Consider the following 24,837-nt stretch of genomic DNA (forward strand, 5'->3'; position numbering starts at 1 on the left):
TTTTTGCGTAATATGCCAGAGGAAATAAAAAAACCGCCACCTGTATGTAATAATATTAGTGCAATATACGTATACAACGTCTTGCGTAAAAATGAGTAATACTGATATTTGTTAAACAGGAAGGTGTTTATATTTATGGACTATTTTTGGAAGGTGCTGGCTGGGATAGGAGAAATAGCCGTTTGTGTGAATCGCCAAATAAAGTTCTTTATGTATTAATGCCAGTAATACATATTTTTATTCTGCATAATGCCCCAGATAAGAGTCCGAAATTATATCAGGTAATTATAAAAGTATGACTAGTAGATTTTTAAATTTAGTTACAATTTTATAGATAATGAAACATAATAAATATATAATTGAATTATATATATATATATATATATATATATATATATATTTATGTTTACATACATATACATAATTCTAAATAATATTTTTATATAAAATATACATATAAATATATATTAAAATATATATTTGTTTTTGAAATATCTTAGTCGAAAGTTTACTTAAAGTAAAATTTCGATTGGTAGCGCCGTAGCTTTTGTACAAATACAATTGTTGATTTTAATACATTTAGTGTCGTGATGTCATCATGCTTGATATTTCTTTCTTATGCAAATATTTTCCCCTGCAGTGTCCCATATATAAAAAACCTCAGAGAACTTACATGTTGTTAATAACACCGCTTTGGCTGCAAACTATGAAAAGTCCCGATTATTGGATATTACGTGGCGTCGCTCTATTATGTGATAATAAATAATTATATTATTAATAGAAACAAAATTATATATTTAAACTCTCTGTTACAAATTTTTCACGCATTATATGTGCATTAAAGTTTTGTCTTAGTTTTAAATAAAATATTAGAAAAAATAAAAAAACAAAATTTAGTATATATTATCGAGAATTAATAATAATAAATAATAAATAATCTATATTGTGAACACTTTTATGAGAAATAATAATTATAAATTTCTATATTATCGATGTAGCGTTCAATTTGTAGCGACTTATAAATAAATTCACCAGATCTTTGAAAAAGTAATGTTTATTCATTGAAAGTATAAAGCGAAAGAACAAAAAGAATTAATATGTAACAAATAAATGAATGAATGTGTTGTTATGGAAATATTGATTTTTCTTAAAAACATTATGTATATTAATGAATTGAAGTTATTACAAATGTATAAAGATGTAAAAAGTGTAAAAGTGCAGTGAAAAGTGTAAGGTGTAATAAAAGTGTAGAGTGTAAATGAAAGGTGTGGATGATGAATGCTACAGTACTCCCCCCCAAGTGACGATATTCGTTGCGAAATGGACTTTCTTCTTCTTTGGTGGGTAGGTGCGTAAAGCTTTTCCAACAGTAGAAGAAGAAGAAGAAGGATTTGAAGTAGCAGAAACAGGAGCTGAAGTAGTAGGAACAGGAGCTGAAGTAGCAGGAACAGGAGTTGAAATAGCAGGAACAGGAGTTGAAATAGCAGGAACAGGAGCTGAAGATCTGGTAGAAAGTTCAGTAGAATCTGAAGTTCTAGGAATGAAGGCTGGCTTGAGACGTTCTGTCGAAATATTGACAACTCTTCCTGAAACATTAACTGCAAATAAATGATCAGAGATACGTTTCTCAATAGGAAAAGGGCCAGAATAAGGAGGTTGTAGTGACTTCCTAACAGTATCTTCTCGAATCCAAACATGAGTACAATCAAAAAGATTCTTGTGAACAAAAGGTGATCTTTTGCAATGATGACTTGTAGGAGATGATCTGATATTCCTCATATGAATCCTGTGTTTTTCAAGAAAGATTTCAGGATCTGCAGGAAAATCTTCTTCAATGAAAAATTCTCCAGGAATACGAAGAGTGGATCCATAAAGAAGTTCTGCAGGTGAAGCTTTTAAATCTTCTTTGAAACACGAACGTAATCCCAAAAGAACTGAAGGTAAAGATTCTACCCAGTTGGTTGTTTCGTGGCACATAATCGCTGCTTTCAAAGTCCTATGCCATCTTTCCAGAATTCCATTTGAAGCAGGATGATATAAGCAGAAGTTCTAATCCTTTGGCATCCAATTAGGTTTGTTAAAGCTTTGAATAAAGCTGCTTCAAACTGAGGACCTTGATCTGTTGTAATGCTGATAGGAGAACCAAAATGTGCTACCCAATGTGAATAAAATGTTGTAGAAATAGTTTCAGCAGAAATCTCAGAAATAGGAACAGCTTCAGGCCATCTGGAAAAACGATCAATCATAGTAAGACAATAACGGTAATTTTGACAAATAGGAAGTGGTCCAACAATGTCTAAATGCACATGCTGAAAGCGTTGATCAGGAATTGCAATCTTAATTGGAGAATTCTTGGTGTGTCTTGAAATCTTCGCACGTTGACATGGAAGACAAGTTCGAGTCCATTCCTTCACATCTTTCTTCAAAGAAGGCCAAATGAATTTCAGTAGTAATTGTTTAGATGTCAATCTGCCGCTGGGGTGAGCGAGTCCATGAACAACATCAAAAATTCTTTTGCGTAAGAGTTTAGGAACATATGGACGAATTAATTCCGAAGAGCAATCACAATAAATAGGTATGGTTGATCCTGAAAGAATAAGTTTCTTCAACAGAAGTGAAGAATTTGAAGAAAGTAAAACTTGAAGTTCTTCATCTTCTTTCTGATAATTAGCAAGTTCTTCTAAAGAAACTATAATAGGCATTGAAATAGATTCAATTCTTGACAGAGCATCAGCAACTGAATTCATTTTTCCAGAAATATAGGTAATATTTGTAGAGAATTGAGCAATAAAATCCAATTGTCTGATCTGTCTTGGTGACGCTTTATCCAATTTCTGACGGAAAGCAAAAATCAAAGGTTTATGATCAGTTCTGATAATCAATTGTCTTCCTTCAACAAAATGCCTGAAATGTTTAATAGCCAAATAAATGCTAAGAAGTTTTCTATCATAAGTGCTATAATTTCTTTGAGCTTTGTCTAGTTTCTTTGAGAAAAATGTTATTGGTTTGATATCGTCGTCAATAGACTGTTCAAGTGATGCACCAACAGCAAAGTCAGAAGCATCACAAGTTAAAATAAGAGGAGCATGAGGAGCAGAATGAGAAAGGGTAGTAACTTGTAAAAGTTCTTCTTTACATGACTCGAAAGCTAATTCCGCTTCTTTAGTCCAAGAAATAATTCTTCTATCCCTCTTGCGACTGTCCTTTAAATATTCTGTTCACAGAGCTTGATGATTTGCAGCATCCTTGAGACAGCGACGATAATAATTGATAATTCCTAAGAATCTGCGTAATTCATGAAGTGTCTTAGGTTTAGGATAATCAATAATTGATTTCACTTTTTCGGATGTAGGTTTAACTCCTTGGTTAGAAACTAAGTAACCAAGAAAAGAAATCTCGCTTTTACCGAAAAGACATTTAGCGACATTGATTGTCATTCCAGCTTGTTGAAGACGATCAAAAATAATGCGTAAGTGAGCAATATGTTCTTTCTCATCTTTAGAAGCAATAAGAATGTCATCAAGATAACAAAAGGCAAAACTCAAATCATTAAGTAAAGAGTTCATGAGCCGTTGAAAAGTTTGGGCTGCGTTTCGTAAACCGAAAGGCATTACGACAAATTCAAAAAGCCCAAATGGATTAGTGACAGCTGTTTTGTGAATATCTTCTTTAGCGACGGGTACTTGATAGTACGCTTTAACTAAGTCGATTTTAGAAAAGATATTCTTACCAAAAAGTGAAGAAGAAAAATCTTGAATATGAGGTAAGGGATAACGATCCGGGATAGTCACTGAATTGAGTGCACGATAATCACCACACAGTCTCCAAGAATTTTGTTCCTTTTTAGGTACCATATGTAGAGGGGCTGCCCAGGAGCTGCTTGAAGGCCTGCAAATTCCTTGCTCCATCATAGACTTGAATTCTTCCTTGGCAGATTTAAGTTTCTCAGGAGTAAGTCTTCTGGGAGTCGAAAATTTAGGAGAACCTTCCGTAACGATATGATGTTCAACACCATGTGTTTTTTACCGAGGAAATTGGAGAAAAACGGGTGAGTCCTGGAAATTCGGTTAAAAATTTGTGGTACACAGAATCAGGAGATGTGGTAAAAATTGACAAATGTGCAACTTCTTGAATTTTTCCAGTATTCGTAAGACCGGTAACATTATCAATCAATTTCTTGTTTTTAATGTCAATTAGGAGATTAAAATGACAAAGGAAATCGGCGCCTAAAATAGGACGTTGAATATCCGCGACACAAAATTTCCATTTGAATTCTCTCCTTAAACCGAGGTTCAAAATTAAAGTTTTAGAACCGTAAGTATTAATTTGAGTACCATTTGCGGCAAAAAGTTTTAAATTAGTATGCCACGGCTTCAATAAAACCTTTTTAGGTAACAACGATATATCAGCGCCCGTATCGACAAGAAAATTCAAATTTGAATGTCTGTCGAAAATAATGAGGCGATTGTTAGAAACACCGTCGTAAGCAGCCTCAGTCTTAAGCGGCGTTTTTAGTTTTCCTGTGAAGCCAAGAATGTTTTGGACATAGAACAAGGTAAAGTACATCGTTTAGCCTTATCACCAAACTTCTTATGGTAAAAACAAATTGATGTATCTTTAATATCTTTATTTGATTTGTCTTTCTTACGCGATAACGATCAAAATCTTCTATTCTCTCTAGACCGGCTTTTGGAACGATCTCGACGACGAGAAACTTCAAGAGCTTCGATTCTTCGTAGCAAATCCGCGAAATCCGAAGATTTATTACTTGTATTATTGGAAACTTCCGCAACTTGCAAACCGCCGTCCCGATCAGCAATTTTATCGGCTAATTCCGCAAGTTTAATAAGAGGAACATCCTCTACTACGGCTAAAGTCGTTTGAATTCTATGTGGTAAGCGTTGAAGCCAAATCATTTGCAAAACACTATCTGCTAAAGATCCTCCAGATAAATGACGAATTTCTCGAAGTAATTCCGAAGGCTTTTTATCATTAAGTTCAATTCCAGCTAATATTTGTCTCAAACGTTTTTCCTCTGAATCCGTAAAGCGATTTATTAATATTTTCTTTAAATAATTATATTTATCTGTTTTAGGTGGATTTTCAATGACTTCAGATATGTTTACTAAGGCTTGTTCATCAAGATGACGAATGACAGAACTATATTTAATATCATCTGATCGAATTCGATAAACCGTAAACTCACTTTCAATAGAAGCAAACCAGAGTTTAGGTTGTTTATGCCAGAAAGTCGGTAGTTTTAATAAACGAAACTCATTTGAGTGAATTTGTAACATAGGATCACTCACCTGATGTCCAGTTTGAGAAGGTAAAATATTAATATTTTCTGATCCAACCTGATTTGATCCGCTCGCCAAATCCATATCAATCTGGGTATCCGAACAGGGTCTAACTGGTGATCTATCGATTGGCATTTTCCTCTTGTTCCAGGAATCCGATAAAATGATTTGAGAATTTCCGTGAAGGACTAATCTGCCTCTGATGTTTCAAAGATCCGGAGAATGAATCTCTTAAAATCAGGATATCCAGCAATTCTTCCAAGCGATGATAATATTTCGCAGAAGTCTACGACGATCACTTGGCACTTATTCCGCATCAGCCTTTAAAATGCGTCGGCTTTAATATCACGTCGGCTTTAATATCACGTCGGCTTTAATATCACGTCGGCTTTAATATCACGTCGGGGTCACCAAAAATGTAGCGACTTATAAATAAATTCACCAGATCTTTGAAAAAGTAATGTTTATTCATAGAAAGTATAAAGCGAAAGAACAAAAAGAATTAATATGTAACAAATAAATGAATGAATGTGTTGTTATGGAAATATTGATTTTTCTTAAAAACATTATTACACCTTACACTTTTCACTGCACTTTTACACTTTTTACATCTTTGTACATTTGTAATAACTTTAATTCATTAATATACATAATGTTTTTAAGAAAAATCAATATTTCCATAACAACACATTCATTCATTTATTTGTTACATATTAATTCTTTTTGTTCTTTCGCTTTATACTTTCAATGAATAAACATTACTTTTTCAAAAATCTGGTGAATTTATTTATAAGTCGCTACATTTTTGGTGACCCCGACGTGATATTAAAGCCGACGTGATATTAAAGCCGACGTGATATTAAAGCCGACGTGATATTAAAGCCGACGCATTTTAAAGGCTGATGCGGAATAAGTGCCAAGTGATCGTCGTAGACTTCTGCGAAATATTATCATCGCTTGGAAGAATTGCTGGATATCCTGATTTTAAGAGATTCATTCTCCGGATCTTTGAAACATCAGAGGCGGATTAGTCCTTCACGGAAATTCTCAAATCATTTTATCGGATTCCTGGAACAAGAGGAAAATGCCAATCGATAGATCACCAGTTAGACCCTGTTCGGATACACAGATTGATATGGATTTGGCGAGCGGATCAAATCAGGTTGGATCAGAAAATATTAATATTTTACCTTCTCAAACTGGACATCAGGTGAGTGATCCTATGTTACAAATTCACTCAAATGAGTTTCGTTTATTAAAACTACCGACTTTCTGGCATAAACAACCTAAACTCTGGTTTGCTTCTATTGAAAGTGAGTTTACGGTTTATCGAATTCGATCAGATGATATTAAATATAGTTCTGTCATTCGTCATCTTGATGAACAAGCCTTAGTAAACATATCTGAAGTCATTGAAAATCCACCTAAAACAGATAAATATAATTATTTAAAGAAAATATTAATAAATCGCTTTACGGATTCAGAGGAAAAACGTTTGAGACAAATATTAGCTGGAATTGAACTTAATGATAAAAAGCCTTCGGAATTACTTCGAGAAATTCGTCATTTATCTGGAGGATCTTTAGCAGATAGTGTTTTGCAAATGATTTGGCTTCAACGCTTACCACATAGAATTCAAACGACTTTAGCCGTAGTAGAGGATGTTCCTCTTATTAAACTTGCGGAATTAGCCGATAAAATTGCTGATCGGGACGGCGGTTTGCAAGTTGCGGAAGTTTCCAATAATACAAGTAATAAATCTTCGGATTTCGCGGATTTGCTACGAAGAATCGAAGCTCTTGAAGTTTCTCGTCGTCGAGATCGTTCCAAAAGCCGGTCTAGAGAGAATAGAAGATTTTGATCGTTATCGCGTAAGAAAGACAAATCAAATAAAGATATTAAAGATACATCAATTTGTTTTTACCATAAGAAGTTTGGTGATAAGGCTAAACGATGTACTTTACCTTGTTCTATGTCCAAAACATTCTTGGCTTCACAGGAAAACTAAAAACGCCGCTTAAGACTGAGGCTGCTTACGACGGTGTTTCTAACAATCGCCTCATTATTTTCGACAGACATTCAAATTTGAATTTTCTTGTCGATACGGGCGCTGATATATCGTTGTTACCTAAAAAGGTTTTATTGAAGCCGTGGCATACTAATTTAAAACTTTTTGCCGCAAATGGTACTCAAATTAATACTTACGGTTCTAAAACTTTAATTTTGAACCTCGGTTTAAGGAGAGAATTCAAATGGAAATTTTGTGTCGCGGATATTCAACGTCCTATTTTAGGCGCCGATTTCCTTTGTCATTTTAATCTCCTAATTGACATTAAAAACAAGAAATTGATTGATAATGTTACCGGTCTTACGAATACTGGAAAAATTCAAGAAGTTGCACATTTGTCAATTTTTACCACATCTCCTGATTCTGTGTACCACAAATTTTTAACCGAATTTCCAGGACTCACCCGTTTTTCTCCAATTTCCTCGGTAAAAACACATGGTGTTGAACATCATATCGTTACGGAAGGTTCTCCTAAATTTTCGACTCCCAGAAGACTTACTCCTGAGAAACTTAAATCTGCCAAGGAAGAATTCAAGTCTATGATGGAGCAAGGAATTTGCAGGCCTTCAAGCAGCTCCTGGGCAGCCCCTCTACATATGGTACCTAAAAAGGAACAAAATTCTTGGAGACTGTGTGGTGATTATCGTGCACTCAATTCAGTGACTATCCCGGATCGTTATCCCTTACCTCATATTCAAGATTTTTCTTCTTCACTTTTTGGTAAGAATATCTTTTCTAAAATCGACTTAGTTAAAGCGTACTATCAAGTACCCGTCGCTAAAGAAGATATTCACAAAACAGCTGTCACTACTCCATTTGGGCTTTTTGAATTTGTCGTAATGCCTTTCGGTTTACGAAACGCAGCCCAAACTTTTCAACGGCTCATGAACTCTTTACATAATGATTTGAGTTTTGCCTTTTGTTATCTTGATGACATTCTTATTGCTTCTAAAGATGAGAAAGAACATATTGTTCACTTACGCATTATTTTTGATTGTCTTCAACAAGCTGGAATGACAATCAATGTCGCTAAATGTCTTTTCGGTCAAAGCGAGATTTCTTTTCTTGGTTACTTAGTTTCTAACCAAGGAGTTAAACCTACATCCGAAAAAGTGAAATCAATTATTGATTATCCTAAACCTAAGACACTTTATGAATTACGCAGATTCTTAGGAATTATCAATTATTATCGTCGCTGTCTCAAGGATGCTGCAAATCATCAAGCTCTGTTAACAGAATATTTAAAGGACAGTCGCAAGAGGGATAGAAGAATTATTTCTTGGACTAAAGAAGCGGAATTAGCTTTCGAGTCATGTAAAGAAGAACTTTTACAAGTTACTACCCTTTCTCATCCTGTTCCTCATGCTCCTCTTATTTTAACTTGTGATGCTTCTGACTTTGCTGTTGGTGCATCACTTGAACAGTCTATTGACGACGATATCAAACCAATAGCATTTTTCTCAAAGAAACTAGACAAAGCTCAAAGAAATTATAGCACTTATGATAGAGAACTTCTTAGCATTTATTTGGCTATTAAACATTTCAGGCATTTTGTTGAAGGAAGACAATTGATTATCAGAACTGATCATAAACCTTTGATTTTTGCTTTCCGTCAGAAATTGGATAAAGCGTCACCAAGACAGATCAGACAATTGGATTTTATTGCTCAATTCTCTACAAATATTACCTATATTTCTGGAAAAATGAATTCAGTTGCTGATGCTCTGTCAAGAATTGAATCTATTTCAATGCCTATTATAGTTTCTTTAGAAGAACTTGCTAATTATCAGAAAGAAGATGAAGAACTTCAAGTTTTACTTTCTTCAAATTCTTCACTTCTGTTGAAGAAACTTATTCTTTCAGGATCAACCATACCTATTTATTGTGATTGCTCTTCGGAATTAATTCGTCCATATGTTCCTAAACTCTTACGCAAAAGAATTTTTGATGTTGTTCATGGACTCGCTCACCCCAGCGGCAGATTGACATCTAAACAATTACTACTGAAATTCATTTGGCCTTCTTTGAAGAAAGATGTGAAGGAATGGACTCGAACTTGTCTTCCATGTCAACGTGCGAAGATTTCAAGACACACCAAGAATTCTCCAATTAAGATTGCAATTCCTGATCAACGCTTTCAGCATGTGCATTTAGACATTGTTGGACCACTTCCTATTTGTCAAAATTACCGTTATTGTCTTACTATGATTGATCGTTTTTCCAGATGGCCTGAAGCTGTTCCTATTTCTGAGATTTCTGCTGAAACTATTTCTACAACATTTTATTCACATTGGGTAGCACGTTTTGGTTCTCCTATCAGCATTACAACAGATCAAGGTCCTCAGTTTGAAGCAGCTTTATTCAAAGCTTTAACAAACCTAATTGGATGCCAAAGGATTAGAACTTCTGCTTATATCATCCTGCTTCAAATGGAATTCTGGAAAGATGGCATAGGACTTTGAAAGCAGCGATTATGTGCCACGAAACAACCAACTGGGTAGAATCTTTACCTTCAGTTCTTTTGGGATTACGTTCGTGTTTCAAAGAAGATTTAAAAGCTTCACCTGCAGAACTTCTTTATGGATCCACTCTTCGTATTCCTGGAGAATTTTTCATTGAAGAAGATTTTCCTGCAGATCCTGAAATCTTTCTTGAAAAACACAGGATTCATATGAGGAATATCAGATCATCTCCTACAAGTCATCATTGCAAAAGATCACCTTTTGTTCACAAGAATCTTTTTGATTGTACTCATGTTTGGATTCGAGAAGATACTGTTAGGAAGTCACTACAACCTCCTTATTCTGGCCCTTTTCCTATTGAGAAACGTATCTCTGATCATTCATTTGCAGTTAATGTTTCAGGAAGAGTTGTCAATATTTCGACAGAACGTCTCAAGCCAGCCTTCATTCCTAGAACTTCAGATTCTACTGAACTTTCTACCAGATCTTCAGCTCCTGTTCCTGCTATTTCAACTCCTGCTCCTGCTATTTCAACTCCTGTTCCTGCTACTTCAGCTCCTGTTCCTGCTACTTCAGCTCCTGTTTCTGCTACTTCAAATCCTTCTTCTTCTTCTTCTACTGTTGGAAAAGCTTTACGCACCTACCCACCAAAGAAGAAGAAAGTCCATTTCGCAACGAATATCGTCACTTGGGGGGGAGTACTGTAGCATTCATCATCCACACCTTTCATTTACACTCTACACTTTTATTACACCTTACACTTTTCACTGCACTTTTACACTTTTTACATCTTTATACATTTGTAATAACTTCAATTCATTAATATACATAATGTTTTTAAGAAAAATAAATATTTCCATAACAACACATTCATTCATTTATTGGTTACATATTAATTCTTTTTGTTCTTTCGCTTTATACTTTCAATGAATAAACATTACTTTTTCAAAGATCTGGTGAATTTATTTATAAGTCGCTACAAATTCACATAAAGTGGCGCCCTCTGTTCCGAGCGCGACTCACTACTTAGCGCATTGTTTGCAAGTCGAAGTGAATCGCGCGGGACGTAACGCGAGTGCTCCTGATATTCGTTGTTATATGGGTTATATCCGTCGAAATCCACGCATAAATTAATTACCCAAACAGTAATCGACGTCCTAATAACTTTGTTGACAATGTAAGTATATAATTATTATATCATTTTACAATATATATTATCTTATAATGCACACATTGCGGGCAAGTTTTACATTTCGACTGTTCCCAAACAGCACACGGATGCCTTTTGGATCTCCTAAGGATACTTTATTGGGATATATGACATATCCTGAGGACGTCTGTTTGTAATCCTGGTACGTTCTTAGGATGTCCTAAGGAATAGCAAATGAGCGCCTCAATAATGCTTAGAAGTATCCTCAGGAGATTCTATTTCAACTTCCTAAAGATATTTGTAGGATGTTCATAGGAATTCTTATAATCCTTAAAAGGTCTACAATACATCCTAAATTAGTCCAGGATACATCATTGCGGTGCTTTATATGCTATTTCTAGGATTAATTTAGGTTATATGCATATTTTTTCAGGACTATTTCAGGATAAATTAAAAAATTTTTTACACATATTATACATATATATGTATACAAATTTTTATTAATATTATTGCATATTATTGCATATTACAAATTTATTGCACATGAATGAAAACAAAAAAATTATATATATTATATATATATATATATATATATATATATATGTATATACTTATATATATGAAAAAATTCGAATTTGAAAAATTCTTTAAATTTGAAAATAAAAAATATATAATGAAAAGAAAAACTACATTAAGTAGACAACATCCATCATGTGTACATAGATGAGTAGATTTTAACTAAAAATAATACTTAAACCAAATAGAAAAGTTTTTTTGCACATGGTAAGTGATTAACTTCGGAGCCTATACATATTATTTAAAAGAGATTAGGGCCAATTAAGTCGTCTAAAGTCGTTTCATCACCATCATCATCATCTGCTTCTTGGTTGTCTTCTTGCAAACAGACCCTTGCAACAGATTCTGCTCTCTTATCCATGCTACAAGATTTTTTATTAGATTAATAAAATTAGTAAAATTTCACACAAAAATTGTATTTATATTAATATATTACATACTTTTCTTTTTGTGGACGTCTATCTGCATGCTGTTCCATATTAGATTGGTTTTCATCTTCTTGCATCAAAGATTTCTTTGACTTATTTAAGCTTAAAATAATATTAAAATTATATTAACTTTTTTAAAACTTTATTACTCATAAACATATTATTTTAATTTATAATATAAAATTTATAAAAACAAAAAAGCAACATACTTTTTCTTATTACTACGTTCGTTTGCATGTCTCAACCAAGATTTGATGGGCTGTGAAATATTTTGTTCAGTAGCTTCCGGAAAGTAAATTCTTACTGCACCTAAAATAAAATATACATTAACATATAATAAATATTTACAAAAAAATAAGGTATTAAGCTAAAAACAAAATAACATTATTGAGTTAAGAATAGAAGCTCAAAACAATAATAAAGCAATATATAGCAATTAGGAAGTCACGTAATTAAAAAAAGCTAAAAAAAATAATTGAATTTATTATAGATTTCTTGTATATAAGAATATTACATAAATAATTTTTATTTTGCTATATAGTCATTATTGAGAGATAAATAATTATCAATTAAATATATAATATTTTAAATTTATATTTACCAAATATAATTTTTCGGAGATATAAATCAAAGAATGGATACTTTTTTTTTCCTCCAACATAACTGAACATACTTCCGACTGAATCGCTCATAATTCGTCGTAATATGTTAAATGTTATTGACTTAATGTCTGTCCCACCAATTCGTGCCAGTTGTTTCATCTGAATAAAATTAATAAAATTAAGTATTTTTAATTTTTACATTGTTATAATAGTTTATTGTTTAAATACATACTAATGCTTTACGATTAATCTTGTCATTAATTAATAGTTGTTCTAATTCTTGTAATTTTTCTAATGTTTCTACAGGAAAGAGTTCCATGTAGTCTGATTCAACATCTTTTTTCTTTGTTTTATCATCTAACCCAAATGTTTGAATTTGATTTTGAATATAATCTATTTTAGTATTAATATTTCTTTGTTGTTCCTGTATTGATGAAATTTTATGCTCTATATCTAATAGCTTTCGAATAATATATCGTTCAAACTGTGTTATTGCTGTAAATTAAAACATTGTAAAATAATAAAATACATGTATGTAAATTTGTAAATTATAACATAATCTAGTACTTACAAGTATTAACAGAATCAGTTTTAAAATAAGCTTGAGGGTCGTGTGCACTTTTTATATTATGATTGAAATCATGTTCTATAACAATAAGAAAACAAAAAATTGTGAAATATTTAAATTAAATTTAAAACCATTAAATAATATAAAAAATAAAATTATTACATGTACTTGTATCGATTATCTACATTATTATTATTGAGTTAAATACAATTGTAATTCCATTATACTTAACTGAATAATAATACAGATAATTAATGCATGCACATGTAATAATTTTTGTAATTTTCATATTTATTTTTTTCCAATATATTTTGTCTATAACTTTAAAGTAAAAAATATGATGCTAGTACGACATGTTGTGTATAAATAAAAATTACATATATATTAATTTCTTTATAAATGTAAAATAAAATATATGAGTCTTTTTCTTTTTTGAAAATAGTTTCAAAATTGGAAATAAGTATAATTTTAAAAAATAAAAAGTAAAAGTTTTTTTCAATTACAGACTAATGTAAATCTTTTAAATATCTTAAAACAATAAATATACTTATATATATACTTTCAAAGAAAACAGTTCATATATTAGCATAAATATAAATTAATTACCTGTGTTATTAATTGAATCGTGTCTTTCTACACTTGTTTTCTTTAAATGTATATTTGTTTCTATACTTTTCTTTGAAGGTGTAGTTGTTGATAGATTAATATTTTCATTTTCTATCTGTTTTAATACATCTTTGCCTGTAAAATAAAAATATAAATTAAAAATATAATATAAATTAAATAAATATAAAATAATATAAAAATAAATATAAAATAAATTAAAATAAAAATATACATTAAAAATTAAATTGTAATATTATATATATATATATATATATATATATATATATATATACATATATAATCTATAATATATTGCAATATACATATTATAATTTTCTATATTACTTCACAATATAAAAAATTTTTGTACGAACTTTTAAATATTTTATTTACTGGATTTTTATTTGATTCCATATTATTATTTTTCTTTTGTACTTTTGAAGATGGCACTTTTGGATAAGATGGTACTTTGACAATATTTTCTTCTTCATTTGAACTTATTTCATCGCTACTAAGAACGGTTTTTGCTCTATATTTTCTATTTCTTTTTGATGTTTCATCATCACTTTCAGAATTTATATCTGATATAAATTCTGCTTTTTTTAGTTTAATCATTCCTGTTTCGTATTTATCTGAAAAATAAAACAATAAAAATTATTTGATAAAAAACAAATTTTGAAACAAAAAAATTTTTATTTAAAAATAAAATTTTATTTCCTAAAAATATAAATAATTTTTTAAACATTTTTTATTTACAGCTTATAGCATTCTATATATATTTATTCTATTATTTTGTATTAAAGATTATCGAATAAATAATAAAATAAAAACGCAAATGACTCTACATTAATGTTATTTTTTTATGTATTTATTACTTACTTGCAGTTGCTAAAATTCTCTTAACTTCATACAGCGGCCAAGAGTCCATTTTGGGTATACATTTTTGTACAGCTTTGGAAAATCGTTCAGTTGATGTAAAAGTAGGCCAATATGCCTGTTTCTTGTCTTTAGTTAACCAAGAAGAAGGTATCATTTGCAGCCCATCGTTAAATTCTACTATAGCATATTGGTCATCCATTGTAACTAAATTAACGAAAATACATAAAAGATCCTTTCTGAACCCAATACTATTCAAACTGTATATGGAAAATCTCTAGAACAAAAATTGAGAAGAGAAGCAGAGAAAGTGTGGTAATAAAAAGATAAAAGATTTGGTCTTTTGACATATGCAAATGACATAATATTTCTAGCAAAAATCCTGCTAAATTAAAAAAACGAATTGGAATAAAATTAATTTATTGAACCAATATAGAAACTAAAAAAATTAAAAGTTAAAAAAATTACTATTATACATATTTTTTTAATTCTATTTATGAATGCAACATTGGAAATACTACATATTTATTTTCTGATAACGGTAATTTAACATATTTAATATAAATATTTTCTATCGGCCACATTTCTAATTCACTTAAACCGTGCACACTAAATATTTTTAATAATGAAGAAGGACATGGAGTGTTATAAAAATCTTGCTTGTGTAAAAATTTTTGACCTATAATTACATTTGTATTGAGATCTTTATTGTGTACTATATTTTTTATTAATATAATAGTTCCATCAACCAATGAACAACAATTATCAGCTATTACATCAGTACGTAAAATCATATTTGCTTTTCTAATTATTTTGTACTGTGGATTACCGCAAGCATGTATTAATGGCCCAGATGAATGCATGGATTTCAAATCTATTGTAAAATTTTCAATTTCTTTTGTTGTAAGATTCTCTTCTATTTTGTTGTTTTCATATTCAATATATCTCCGGCAAATTTGTTGTAGTGGTTTGTCATGCTTTCGTAATAATTTTTTTAATGTTTGTAAAAAATTTTCATATTTAAATGCACTAAAATTGTCTAATGAGCCAAATTTCTTTACATCTTGTACAAGATGAATTAGACCATGTACATTAAAAGAGATATTATGACTTCCATAAATTAATGCAAATGATGTAACAAAATGTTCTAATAGCTTTTGACAATAATCCAATAAGTCATGTACTTCTGTGGAACATAATATTCTAATAGCTACATGTAATGTTATGAAATGATCATATATGTCACTACGAAGAATATTTTTCAGAGCTACAGGTCCTGTGTACAAAAGGAATTCTCGATATTCTGTAGCTTTCCAAAGTTTTATGAAAGTCAATGATCGAGGTTTTCGTGCAAACTCACATGGGACATGTATTTTTAATATAGTTTCTAAATTTGATGATATGTTTTTACATTTTCTACTTTCTAAACGAAATTGTTTATTATTGCCAAATAACCATAAATATAGTAATCGCCGTGTTACTCCTAAACAAACTAAATGCATATAATCTAAGGGTATATTATTTACAATATCAAGATTTGGAATATTTTCAATAATTGATGTCCCAATATGAAAATTTTCATCTGTCTTTGTTCTAAATTCTAAATCTGTTCTCAATGGAGCATCTATTTGAGGGAAGCAAACTTTATTATTGCGAAAAGTGCCTTCAGTTTTACATTTGGTGCAGCTAGAATAACCAGTATGTCCTTTAACTTGTAATATGAATGCTTTTGCAGGAGTATCACATATTATAGAATCTATATTGCAATGAACATGTTTATTATTAATAATGATTCCATCACGACACAATAATTGTGTTTCTTCTATAAATTCTCTTAAAAAATCATCTGAATTAGAAGGTTTCTGTGTACTATAGTATGCTCCGATAATAAAAACTTGCTTTGATTGCCCTATAGAACCTAAAATTGGCCATAGTTGTTGATGCGATGACTTTGATAATGGCAATCCATCTATATTTATATTTATTTTTATATTAGTAACATTTCCTGAGACAGATACAAATTTTTTTACTGATTTTAATAAACTAAAATGGCAATATTCCCCATCAGCACAATTTCTAATATTAACACTTCTGGGAGTATGCAAAAGTGCCCTAGGATCAGACGGTATATCACAATGACATTTATTACAAGTATACTGTTTTATGCCTTTTATAAGAGTACGTAAAGATGCTTGTGAAATATTTTCTTCAACTGCCCAACTAGCTAGAAATGTTTTAAAATCAATTTTTTCATTATCATTGTCATCATCAATTTCTTCATTACTCGAAAACTCTTGTTGCTCAAATAAAACTTCATTATTTTCTTCTTCACTACTTAAAGGCGGACTTGATTGATCAAAATCATTAATTTCATTTGATAAATCTGCATCTATCTTATCTTGACTAAAAGTTATTGATGCATGCGAATCATTTGTAATTATTTCAAACGTTGATACATTAGGTGGCACATTAGATACATTATTATATGTTGATGGTCCATCATTTAAAGCCTTACTAATCATATCACTCTCTAATTTGCGAATTTTACGTTGTGTCGAAGAATTCATATCAAAGGTTTTTTTATTATTACCGCGTTGCATAACCTCAAAAGTTATTTTTACGTAAAAAGTACGTATAAAATGGTATAATAATTTTACCCTTCGATTTTTCTTGGTATTTTCTTGATATCTTGGAAATGATGTAAACACTATTCAAATCACACACAAGACACAAAGTGGATGCGAAGAAGCCGGCGAGAAAGCTTTTTCTTCTTCTTCTTCTTCTTTCAAGGCGGGAAAGTTAAACAGACACACATCAGGCACTTTCTGTAATTGCGCGCATAATGGTGCGCATACGCGCATGCGTACTCATCTAGATTCCTACATAATATATGTGATCGGCTTTAATACCGTTCGCTAAAAAGCGGCACGGTAAACCAATTAACGTGTCAATATTTTTCAACAAAATTTATATAAAATTTTTTAATTTGTCTTAAAATAATATTGAAAAAGTATGCTGGATCCTTAATGGCTCACATGTGCAAAAGATGTCCATAGGACGTCTAGAGGATGTTTAACATCCTGTGGATGTCCTCTGAACGTCTTTCAAACATTTGTGCTCTTAGATATAACCTAAATTAATCCTTCAAATAGCATATATAATACCTCAATTACGTATTTTGAATTAATTTAGGATGTATGGTGGACGTTCCAAGGATTACGAAAAGTTTTCTATTGACATTCTTAAGATTTTTAAATTAAATATTTCTTATAAAAATGTTGCTATAAATGCATTTTAAGGCTCTTACTTGCTAAATAATAAGATGCAATTTAATTCGACCAAAACTGGCTATTCATTTATTGAAATAATAAGTACACACTATATGTGTGTGTATATATATATATATATCTTATATTTTCAATAAATGAATAGCCAGTTTTTGGTCGAATTAAATTGCATCTTATTATATTTGTTAAAATTTATCACTGGCGATTAATTGTGAAGATTTCTTATTTGCTATTTCTTTTATTTCTGAAAAAAAATAAAAAACACAAAAGAATATCCTTAAAGTGCTTCATATATAGCCACGCAGGACATCCTTAAGAGATCCAAAAAACATCCTCAGGTGTTTGGATTTGTATATATCCTAAATATATCCCACATATATCCGAGGATATTTAGGATATATTCAGGATCATCCTGAGGATATCTTGTGCTGTTTGGGTTTCGACTATTGCGTGCCATATTTCTTTTCGGAAACTTGTTGAGAAATGTTCAAAAATAATTATACGTATAAAGCAAGAAAGAAGGAAGGTAACATCACGTAAATAAAACTAAATAGTATACCATATGTATGTATATGTATATATGTTGAGTTATGTATTATTTCCGCATTACTTGATAAATTATATATATATATATATATATATATATATATATATATATATATACATATACACAGAGAATTTTTTTTAGAATTGATCCTGAAAGTCATGGTAATTGTGGGACAATTATGGTATTGAAAGAATTTTATGAGATTCTCTGATTAATATTATTTTTATCACAATAAAAAATATTAATATTTACCATAATAAAATATAAAATATAAAAATAAAAATTAAAATACATAATAAAATTACACGTACATAGAATAAAATTAATCGAACATATTTTTTTATACCTTATTGTGATAGATATTAATATTTTTTATTTGTGTTAAAATATTTGTGTTAAATATTAATTAAAGAAACTCTTAATAAAATTGTTTCAATATCATATTGTCTCATGATTATCATGATTTTCAGAATAAATTTTAAAAGAGAATTCTCTCTGTGTATGTTTGAATGTTTTGCTTAATATTTGAAGTTGAACAAAATATATTATACTGTTAATCCATTCTATTTTTGTGATAAAAATTTGTTTTATTGTTTCAGTGTGATAAAGAACACGGCCAGATACATACACATACAAGAGCAGGAATGCCATAATAATTTTTTCAAATTTTTCAATTTGCAACGTGTACAACAGAACGGTATGTCATTTCTCTTCTTTTTTATTATATATATTTATCATATATTTCAATGTTTATGCGTTATTTTCAACTGCATTTTAAGGGAAACTATACATATATTTTTTATTGTCTTATATTTTACCTTTGAGTATGTCTAATTATAAGAGAGAAAAGGTTTAATTTAATTGTGATATTTTGAAGTTTAAATCTTTAACAAACGGTTATAAGAGAGAGAGTTTTCTTTTAATTGTGATATTTTAAAGTTTAAATCTTTAATAAACGGTTATAAGAGAAAAGGCTTCTTTTAATTGTGATATTTTTTAAATGCATATAGAATAAATACAAATAAACTATTATATTAAATGATATATGAATATATATAAATATTCCGAAAATGATGAATATCACTTATGATTAAGAATAACATTTTGTAAATTATTTAAATTATAACACTACATTTTTTCCACACTATGATTTCTTTTGAAGAGTTCTCTTAAGAATTATCCAGTATTAGAAATTTTTTTATAATCGACGTTTATAATTTAAAGTATTTTGCTGAACTGCCGTTAAACTTACTTTCGTCTTTCGTTAATTCGGTCGTTTACCTTCGCGAATAATTGCACGCGCAAACACGTCGGTGGCCTAAATTAACGCAAAGGAAGAAAATAGCGAAACATTTTGTTCCGCAGTATCCCATTACGTTCTATGGCTTTCAACGTATCGTCGTGTTATCCGGCTGATATATCTCGTATGTCTATCCACCCTCGCGCCACCGTTAATAGCAGGCAATTTCGTGTTCCCTCGGCTAACCCGTGTAATTGAGCCAATGTGTGTTAATCAGAGGCGCCTCATTTGCCACGGGGAATAGTCCAAATTGCTTTTGTTACCTGGAATATCTTGGTGCGCGGCAATGCTCGTATTGATTCACAAAATTGATATTCTGCCTAAAATATGCAAAATGCATATACATATATAGCGCGAAACATCGAATTACGCGAAATGCACCGAGTATTATTGATATATCCCAAAACAATACCGCATTTCTTCGATGGAATATATATTTACTTTTTTCTCTATTTTCAATATACGCATTTTTTGCGCGTAAATAAATATTATATTAATTCGTAAAATATTCGGACAATGAATAATATGTTTTTTTTTTGTAAAAAATCTTGATTTTCAATATTTTTTAATTCATTTTATTTAATGCACAATAATGCTGCAAACGTTCTACATGAACAGCTTTTGTGACATATTTTTATAACACAATTTCAGCACATACTTTTCGCGCCATCGCGTTCAAAATATTTCTGCCATTTTACAAGAATTTTAGGTTTGCGTATAAAATACGTGACAAAATATATATATCGTTATTGAGATATAATATATTGTTTTTTGCATTAAAACTTTAATATAAAATTTTATAAAAATTTTTATTTAATCTACTGATCAAAAATTATTATGATAAAGAGGTCTACGATGTAGTTGTTGACTCTAGTTCAACGTCTGTGCACTAGCGTCGTGTGCTAGAGCCTAATACAATAATGTACTATTGTCAGGGGATTGCATTGGTCCGAATCAGCACAGTTAATTTTCGATAGGATCGAATCACCCTCATGGTAATTGTCATGACTTCAACTGCTGATCGCCTTTGTCTTGTATAATGCAAAAGTAGCACGATTGAGGCTTTTGCATGTTAAAAATCTTAAAAATATTAAATAATAGAAGTAAAAATTCTTAATTTATTTAATCAAATAAAATGTTTTAATGTTATTAAAAATTTAAATTATTAATTTAATTTTGAGATGTGGAATTTAATATCTTAAAAATTTTAATTATTAATTTAATTTTGAGATGTGGAATTTAATATCTTAAAAATTTGAATTAAAAAATGTATTGTTTTACTATTAAAGTATTTTTTATTTAATTGATACATCCAGAAACTCAAATTTCTCTTGTTTATCTATTTTTTATTTCATCTAATCTTTAAAATTTTAAATCTGATTAATTCAATTTTTGTTAATTGTTTTATTAATTTTTTGGCCCACAAATATATGTAAATTAAGTTAAATAAAAATACTACTTAAAATTTATCTTATTTTAAAGTTTGATTTTTAATTTTTATAAGTATCGGATTATGTGTTTACGTGTTTGTTTGTGTGTGTGTGATATTTCTTTATATTTAAATTATTAATGTCACTTTTTATGATGAATTAAATAAACAATTTTCTATTTTATTCTTGATGAAAATAAAATATGAGGCATATGTAACAAAAATTATATGAATATAAAAATAATTACATTTAAATCTTGAATGTAGAATGTTTCTCTTACTAGAAACAATTTGAACATATATTTTATTTTTTTAAGTTAATATTTCCAAAGTTTCCGAAGTTTATTTTCTAATAAAGAAATTAAAATAATTTTTACCTTACAAGAAAGAATTTAAATAAATATAAAAATTGAAAGACCAAACAAATTTAAATGTTTGCATTATGAAATATTATTTATTCTATAAATTAAAAGTTCTATATTATATATTGCTGTTAATTCTCCTATAATTTAAATTTTTAAGTGAGCTATTAAAAACTTTTTTATATTTTTTAAAAATTTATTAGCAATTCTTTTATATAAAATTTTATAAAATATACAAAGAGTATAAATAGAAATATTCTTGGTATTTTTATTTAACATAACAATTAAGATATAAATTTAACATATGTAAGATAGGCAATAAGAGCCAAATCGCGGATGACAGTGCGTTATCCTAAACGAAACTAAAGTTTTTTCGTTAGAATTAAATACCTGTGCACAAGGCACCAAATTTTACTTGGACACGGCCAAGATATAAAATTGGAATAATCTCTACAAGAGATTTTAATTCCATGCATCCCCTATTCCCCCTAAAGAAATAAATGCGAGAGAAAAATATAGATCCGAAAGTCGCAGAATAATAACAATTAAGATTTACTTAATAATAACAATTAAGATTTACTTAATAATAACAATTAAGATTTACTAATAAGATTTAATATTATTATTCTTTCTAGAAATATAAATAAAATGCAAAGCGAAAAAATTGAACAGCAGTATCGTATATTAATAACTTCTATATTATTATTGTCCATTCTTTATTCACGCACATAAGGTTTTATTAAAATTTATTGAAATCATTATATAAATAAACTTGAGTGCGGAGTAAACTTTATAATTTTCTATATACTACAATTTTGTAAATTTTATTAAAATACGTGCTTATATCTTTCAGATACCTAATTATTATTACTAATTAATTTAGATTGAACATATAATAAATTTTAAATTAATACATTTTACAAATGTATTATATTTTATTTATATTAGAAAAACATAAGCGCATACTATGCGCGCTATTCTTCAGCATTGTGTTAAAAATAATGTAAGTTTTAAAAATAGAATATGAAATTTATAATATAAAGTTTGATTAAATTCGGTTAAATTTGTTGACCGAAATCAGCCAAATAAAGTTATTAATTTACTAATTAAAGTTTAAAATAATATTTTATAAAAATGCAAATAATAATATGCTATAAATAATATATTAATCGAGTTTAAAGTATTATAACATGATTTATAATATACTATTTTAAAATTTAATTGGCAAATTAACTGATCTTTAATCAACTGATTTTTGGCAAAAAATATTAATTAAGTTTAATGCATTATAACATGTTATTTATATAAAACAACATTATTATTTTAATTTTTGTAATATATTATTATTATAAAATTTAATTAGGCAAATTAACAGCTTAAGGGGCTGATTTCTATCAAAAACTATTAATAAAGGGTTAATTTGTTCACTCAATTTGAAAATAATATGTTTTATAATAATTAAAATAATAATATGTTGTAAATAACGTTATAATATATGTTAAGATCGATTAATATTTTTCATATTTTATTTTTGCGGAAAAACAACAATAATGAACTTCGATATATGCGACTATATCGACTTTACATACTCTTTTTTTAGAAAAGGATTATTTAATTGTTTTATTATTGCATGCATAAAAAATAAAATTTAATACAATAAAAATTAATTAATGAAAGGCTCGTATAAATTAACAAAATTAAACAAATCATATATAGTAGGCCAACTGAACGAGCAAATAAATAAGGTGTAAAAATTTTTATTAATAGTTAAATAATTAAATTAACATTTTGTTACAGAATCGATATAAATTTTAAACGTTTCGACTGCACTACAGTCTTTATCAATACATAAAAGTTAAATATTAAAATACAAAGTTAAATGTTAAAAATACAAAGTTGGTTAAATATTAAAATATAAAATTGAAACGATTCTTCGCTGTTGACCAATAGATATGCAAGGCGATTGGTCTGAGATGCCAAGTTATGCGACATTTGAGCATGCTACGGATATAATACGCGAATTAAATCAATGTCAGAGAAAATTAAAAAATCTTTCAACTTACATTATCGTTTTAACAAGTCCTTTTCCCCGATATTTCAAGTGTGTGTTGCGAAGTCTGAATACCAAATGTCAAAATAGAGAGCGTGATGTATTTATTTATTACTAATGTTTTTTCTAAATTATGATTCAGCAAATTTTTTAAGTATGTCAAAATAACAACTGTCTAACAATTCGGTGTCTGTATTTAAATTAATTCCATTTTTCTGTTCTTTAATGTGGATCATTTCAGATATTAGTCTTTTATGGTAATTCTTTTCATGATCCATAATTTTAATATTGTCCCAGTCAAATGTATGTTGTTCGTTTAGAATGTGTTCCGTGACAACCGAATGTCTAGCAGAGTCTAATTTAATATTATTTTTATGTTCTTTAAGTCTCGTTCCTAACTGTCTTTTTGTCTGTCCGACATATGTGGCGTCACAATCGTTGCAATTCAATTTATAAATAACGTTAGAATTCGTGGGGCAATTATTTTTTAATACAATAATAATTGTTTAAAAAATTAAATATCTTGGGCGCTACTACAATTTTTATTCTACATATATGTTACAGATCAACATAATTGACGACACCAACAATTGAGAGAGGAGGAGGAGGTCCGGGAAAAGCGTCGGGTGCCAGTAAAATAAACTTTATGTGAGTATTTATCATTTATTTATTAGTTAATGCATTAAATTAAAGTTCAATAGTTGCATTAAGTTAACATTTATTAAATTATTTAATTATTTTCTTATTATTGTACGCACGTGGAAATTAAAATCTAATATAATAATAATTGTTCAAACAATTAATTTTCTTGCTACAATTTTTATTCTATTTATATATGTTACAGATCAACGTTACTGATTGTAGTCAACTTTGCGCTGCTTCGCAATGGTGAGTGATAAATTATTATTTACGAGGTAACGGTTTTAACGTGTGAAAATGTAGATTTGAATTGTAGACTGTAGTGTAGATTGTAGTTAGTTCCGTTACCTCAAAATGGATGAATTACAAATTATAACAGATTAAAACATATATTCAATTTATTATAAGACAATTTATTATAATTTTATTTAAAAATGGATCACAAAACATTTAATAATACATAGTAAACTTAACTTAATTGATTTTAAAAAGAGTACACTAATGATTAATTATGATTATAAATGTGTGATTTATAAATTATTTCGTAAATGATATAATCATAATTACTTTTTGAAAATCTCTCCTCC

The 24,837-nt window shown here is 29.1% G+C and overlaps 3 protein-coding genes and 3 long non-coding RNA genes across 11 annotated transcripts; 2 read left to right on the forward strand and 4 right to left on the reverse strand.

Moving 5' to 3' along the window:
• The first annotated feature begins 8 nt into the window (after positions 1-8).
• LOC114935635 (dynein axonemal heavy chain 8-like) lies at positions 9-24,612 on the forward strand. 2 transcript variants are annotated; one of them, XM_085489957.1, is made up of 5 exons: positions 9-42; positions 120-281; positions 19,070-19,167; positions 24,176-24,259; positions 24,456-24,612. In XM_085489957.1, exons 1-3 carry the CDS (start codon positions 13-15, stop codon positions 19,121-19,123), a joined length of 246 nt encoding a protein of 81 aa, XP_085346083.1. In that variant the 5' UTR covers positions 9-12; the 3' UTR covers positions 19,124-19,167; positions 24,176-24,259; positions 24,456-24,612. The 2 variants fall into 2 exon arrangements, with proteins under 2 accessions (XP_085346083.1, XP_085346082.1); XM_085489956.1 differs by lacking the exons at positions 19,070-19,167; positions 24,176-24,259; positions 24,456-24,612 and adding an exon at positions 641-945.
• LOC146719620 (uncharacterized) lies at positions 4,848-5,744 on the forward strand. Its single transcript, XR_014926457.1, has 3 exons — positions 4,848-4,894; positions 5,096-5,329; positions 5,452-5,744. It is a non-coding gene; the product is annotated as an uncharacterized LOC146719620 (long non-coding RNA).
• On the reverse strand, positions 6,076-7,137 carry LOC146719621 (uncharacterized). The gene is made up of 3 exons (XR_014926456.1): positions 6,926-7,137; positions 6,491-6,724; positions 6,076-6,368 (listed from the first exon to the last, which is right to left on the reverse strand). It is a non-coding gene; the product is annotated as an uncharacterized LOC146719621 (long non-coding RNA).
• On the reverse strand, positions 7,287-7,868 carry LOC146719622 (uncharacterized). Its single transcript, XR_014926458.1, has 3 exons — positions 7,772-7,868; positions 7,506-7,677; positions 7,287-7,428 (listed from the first exon to the last, which is right to left on the reverse strand). It is a non-coding gene; the product is annotated as an uncharacterized LOC146719622 (long non-coding RNA).
• LOC114936032 (uncharacterized) lies at positions 11,654-17,474 on the reverse strand. Of its 5 annotated transcripts, none has more exons than XM_085489952.1 (10): positions 17,294-17,474; positions 14,640-14,843; positions 14,135-14,392; positions 13,761-13,895; positions 13,158-13,232; positions 12,819-13,081; positions 12,586-12,745; positions 12,194-12,293; positions 11,997-12,086; positions 11,654-11,918 (listed from the first exon to the last, which is right to left on the reverse strand). In XM_085489952.1, exons 2-10 carry the CDS (start codon positions 14,836-14,838, stop codon positions 11,798-11,800), a joined length of 1,401 nt encoding a protein of 466 aa, XP_085346078.1. In that variant the 5' UTR covers positions 14,839-14,843; positions 17,294-17,474; the 3' UTR covers positions 11,654-11,797. The 5 variants fall into 5 exon arrangements, with proteins under 5 accessions (XP_085346078.1, XP_085346077.1, XP_085346076.1 ...); XM_085489951.1 differs by having other exon boundaries at positions 14,640-14,896; XM_085489950.1 differs by having other exon boundaries at positions 14,640-14,913.
• On the reverse strand, positions 15,131-17,287 carry LOC114940562 (uncharacterized). The gene has a single exon (XM_085489949.1). The coding sequence runs from the start codon at positions 17,234-17,236 to the stop codon at positions 15,131-15,133; it is 2,106 nt and encodes a 701-aa protein (XP_085346075.1). The 5' UTR covers positions 17,237-17,287.
• Positions 24,613-24,837: the final 225 nt, after the last annotated feature.

The sequence above is a fragment of the Nylanderia fulva genome, unplaced genomic scaffold (genome assembly GCF_048542155.1).
Source record: "Nylanderia fulva isolate GAGA-0341 unplaced genomic scaffold, ASM4854215v1 Scaffold910, whole genome shotgun sequence".
Taxonomy (NCBI): Eukaryota; Metazoa; Arthropoda; class Insecta; order Hymenoptera; family Formicidae; genus Nylanderia; species Nylanderia fulva.

Excerpts from the sequence above, each read along its gene's own strand:
- LOC114935635 (XM_085489956.1), top strand. The coding sequence starts at position 13 with ATGCCAGAGGAAATAAAAAAACCGCCACCT. Across the intron at positions 43-119 it reads AAATAAAAAAACCGCCACCT|GAAGGTGTTTATATTTATGG; the intron begins GTATGTAATAAT and ends TTTGTTAAACAG. Across the intron at positions 282-640 it reads AGAGTCCGAAATTATATCAG|TGTCCCATATATAAAAAACC; the intron begins GTAATTATAAAA and ends TTTCCCCTGCAG.
- LOC114936032 (XM_085489952.1), bottom strand. The coding sequence starts at position 14,838 with ATGGATGACCAATATGCTATAGTAGAATTTAACGATGGGCTGCAAATG. Across the intron at positions 13,233-13,760 it reads CGATTCAATTAATAACACAG|AACATGATTTCAATCATAAT; the intron begins GTAATTAATTTA and ends TTATTGTTATAG. Across the intron at positions 12,746-12,818 it reads AGATTAATCGTAAAGCATTA|ATGAAACAACTGGCACGAAT; the intron begins GTATGTATTTAA and ends AATTTTATTCAG.
- LOC114940562 (XM_085489949.1), bottom strand. The coding sequence starts at position 17,236 with ATGCAACGCGGTAATAATAAAAAAACCTTTGATATGAATTCTTCGACA.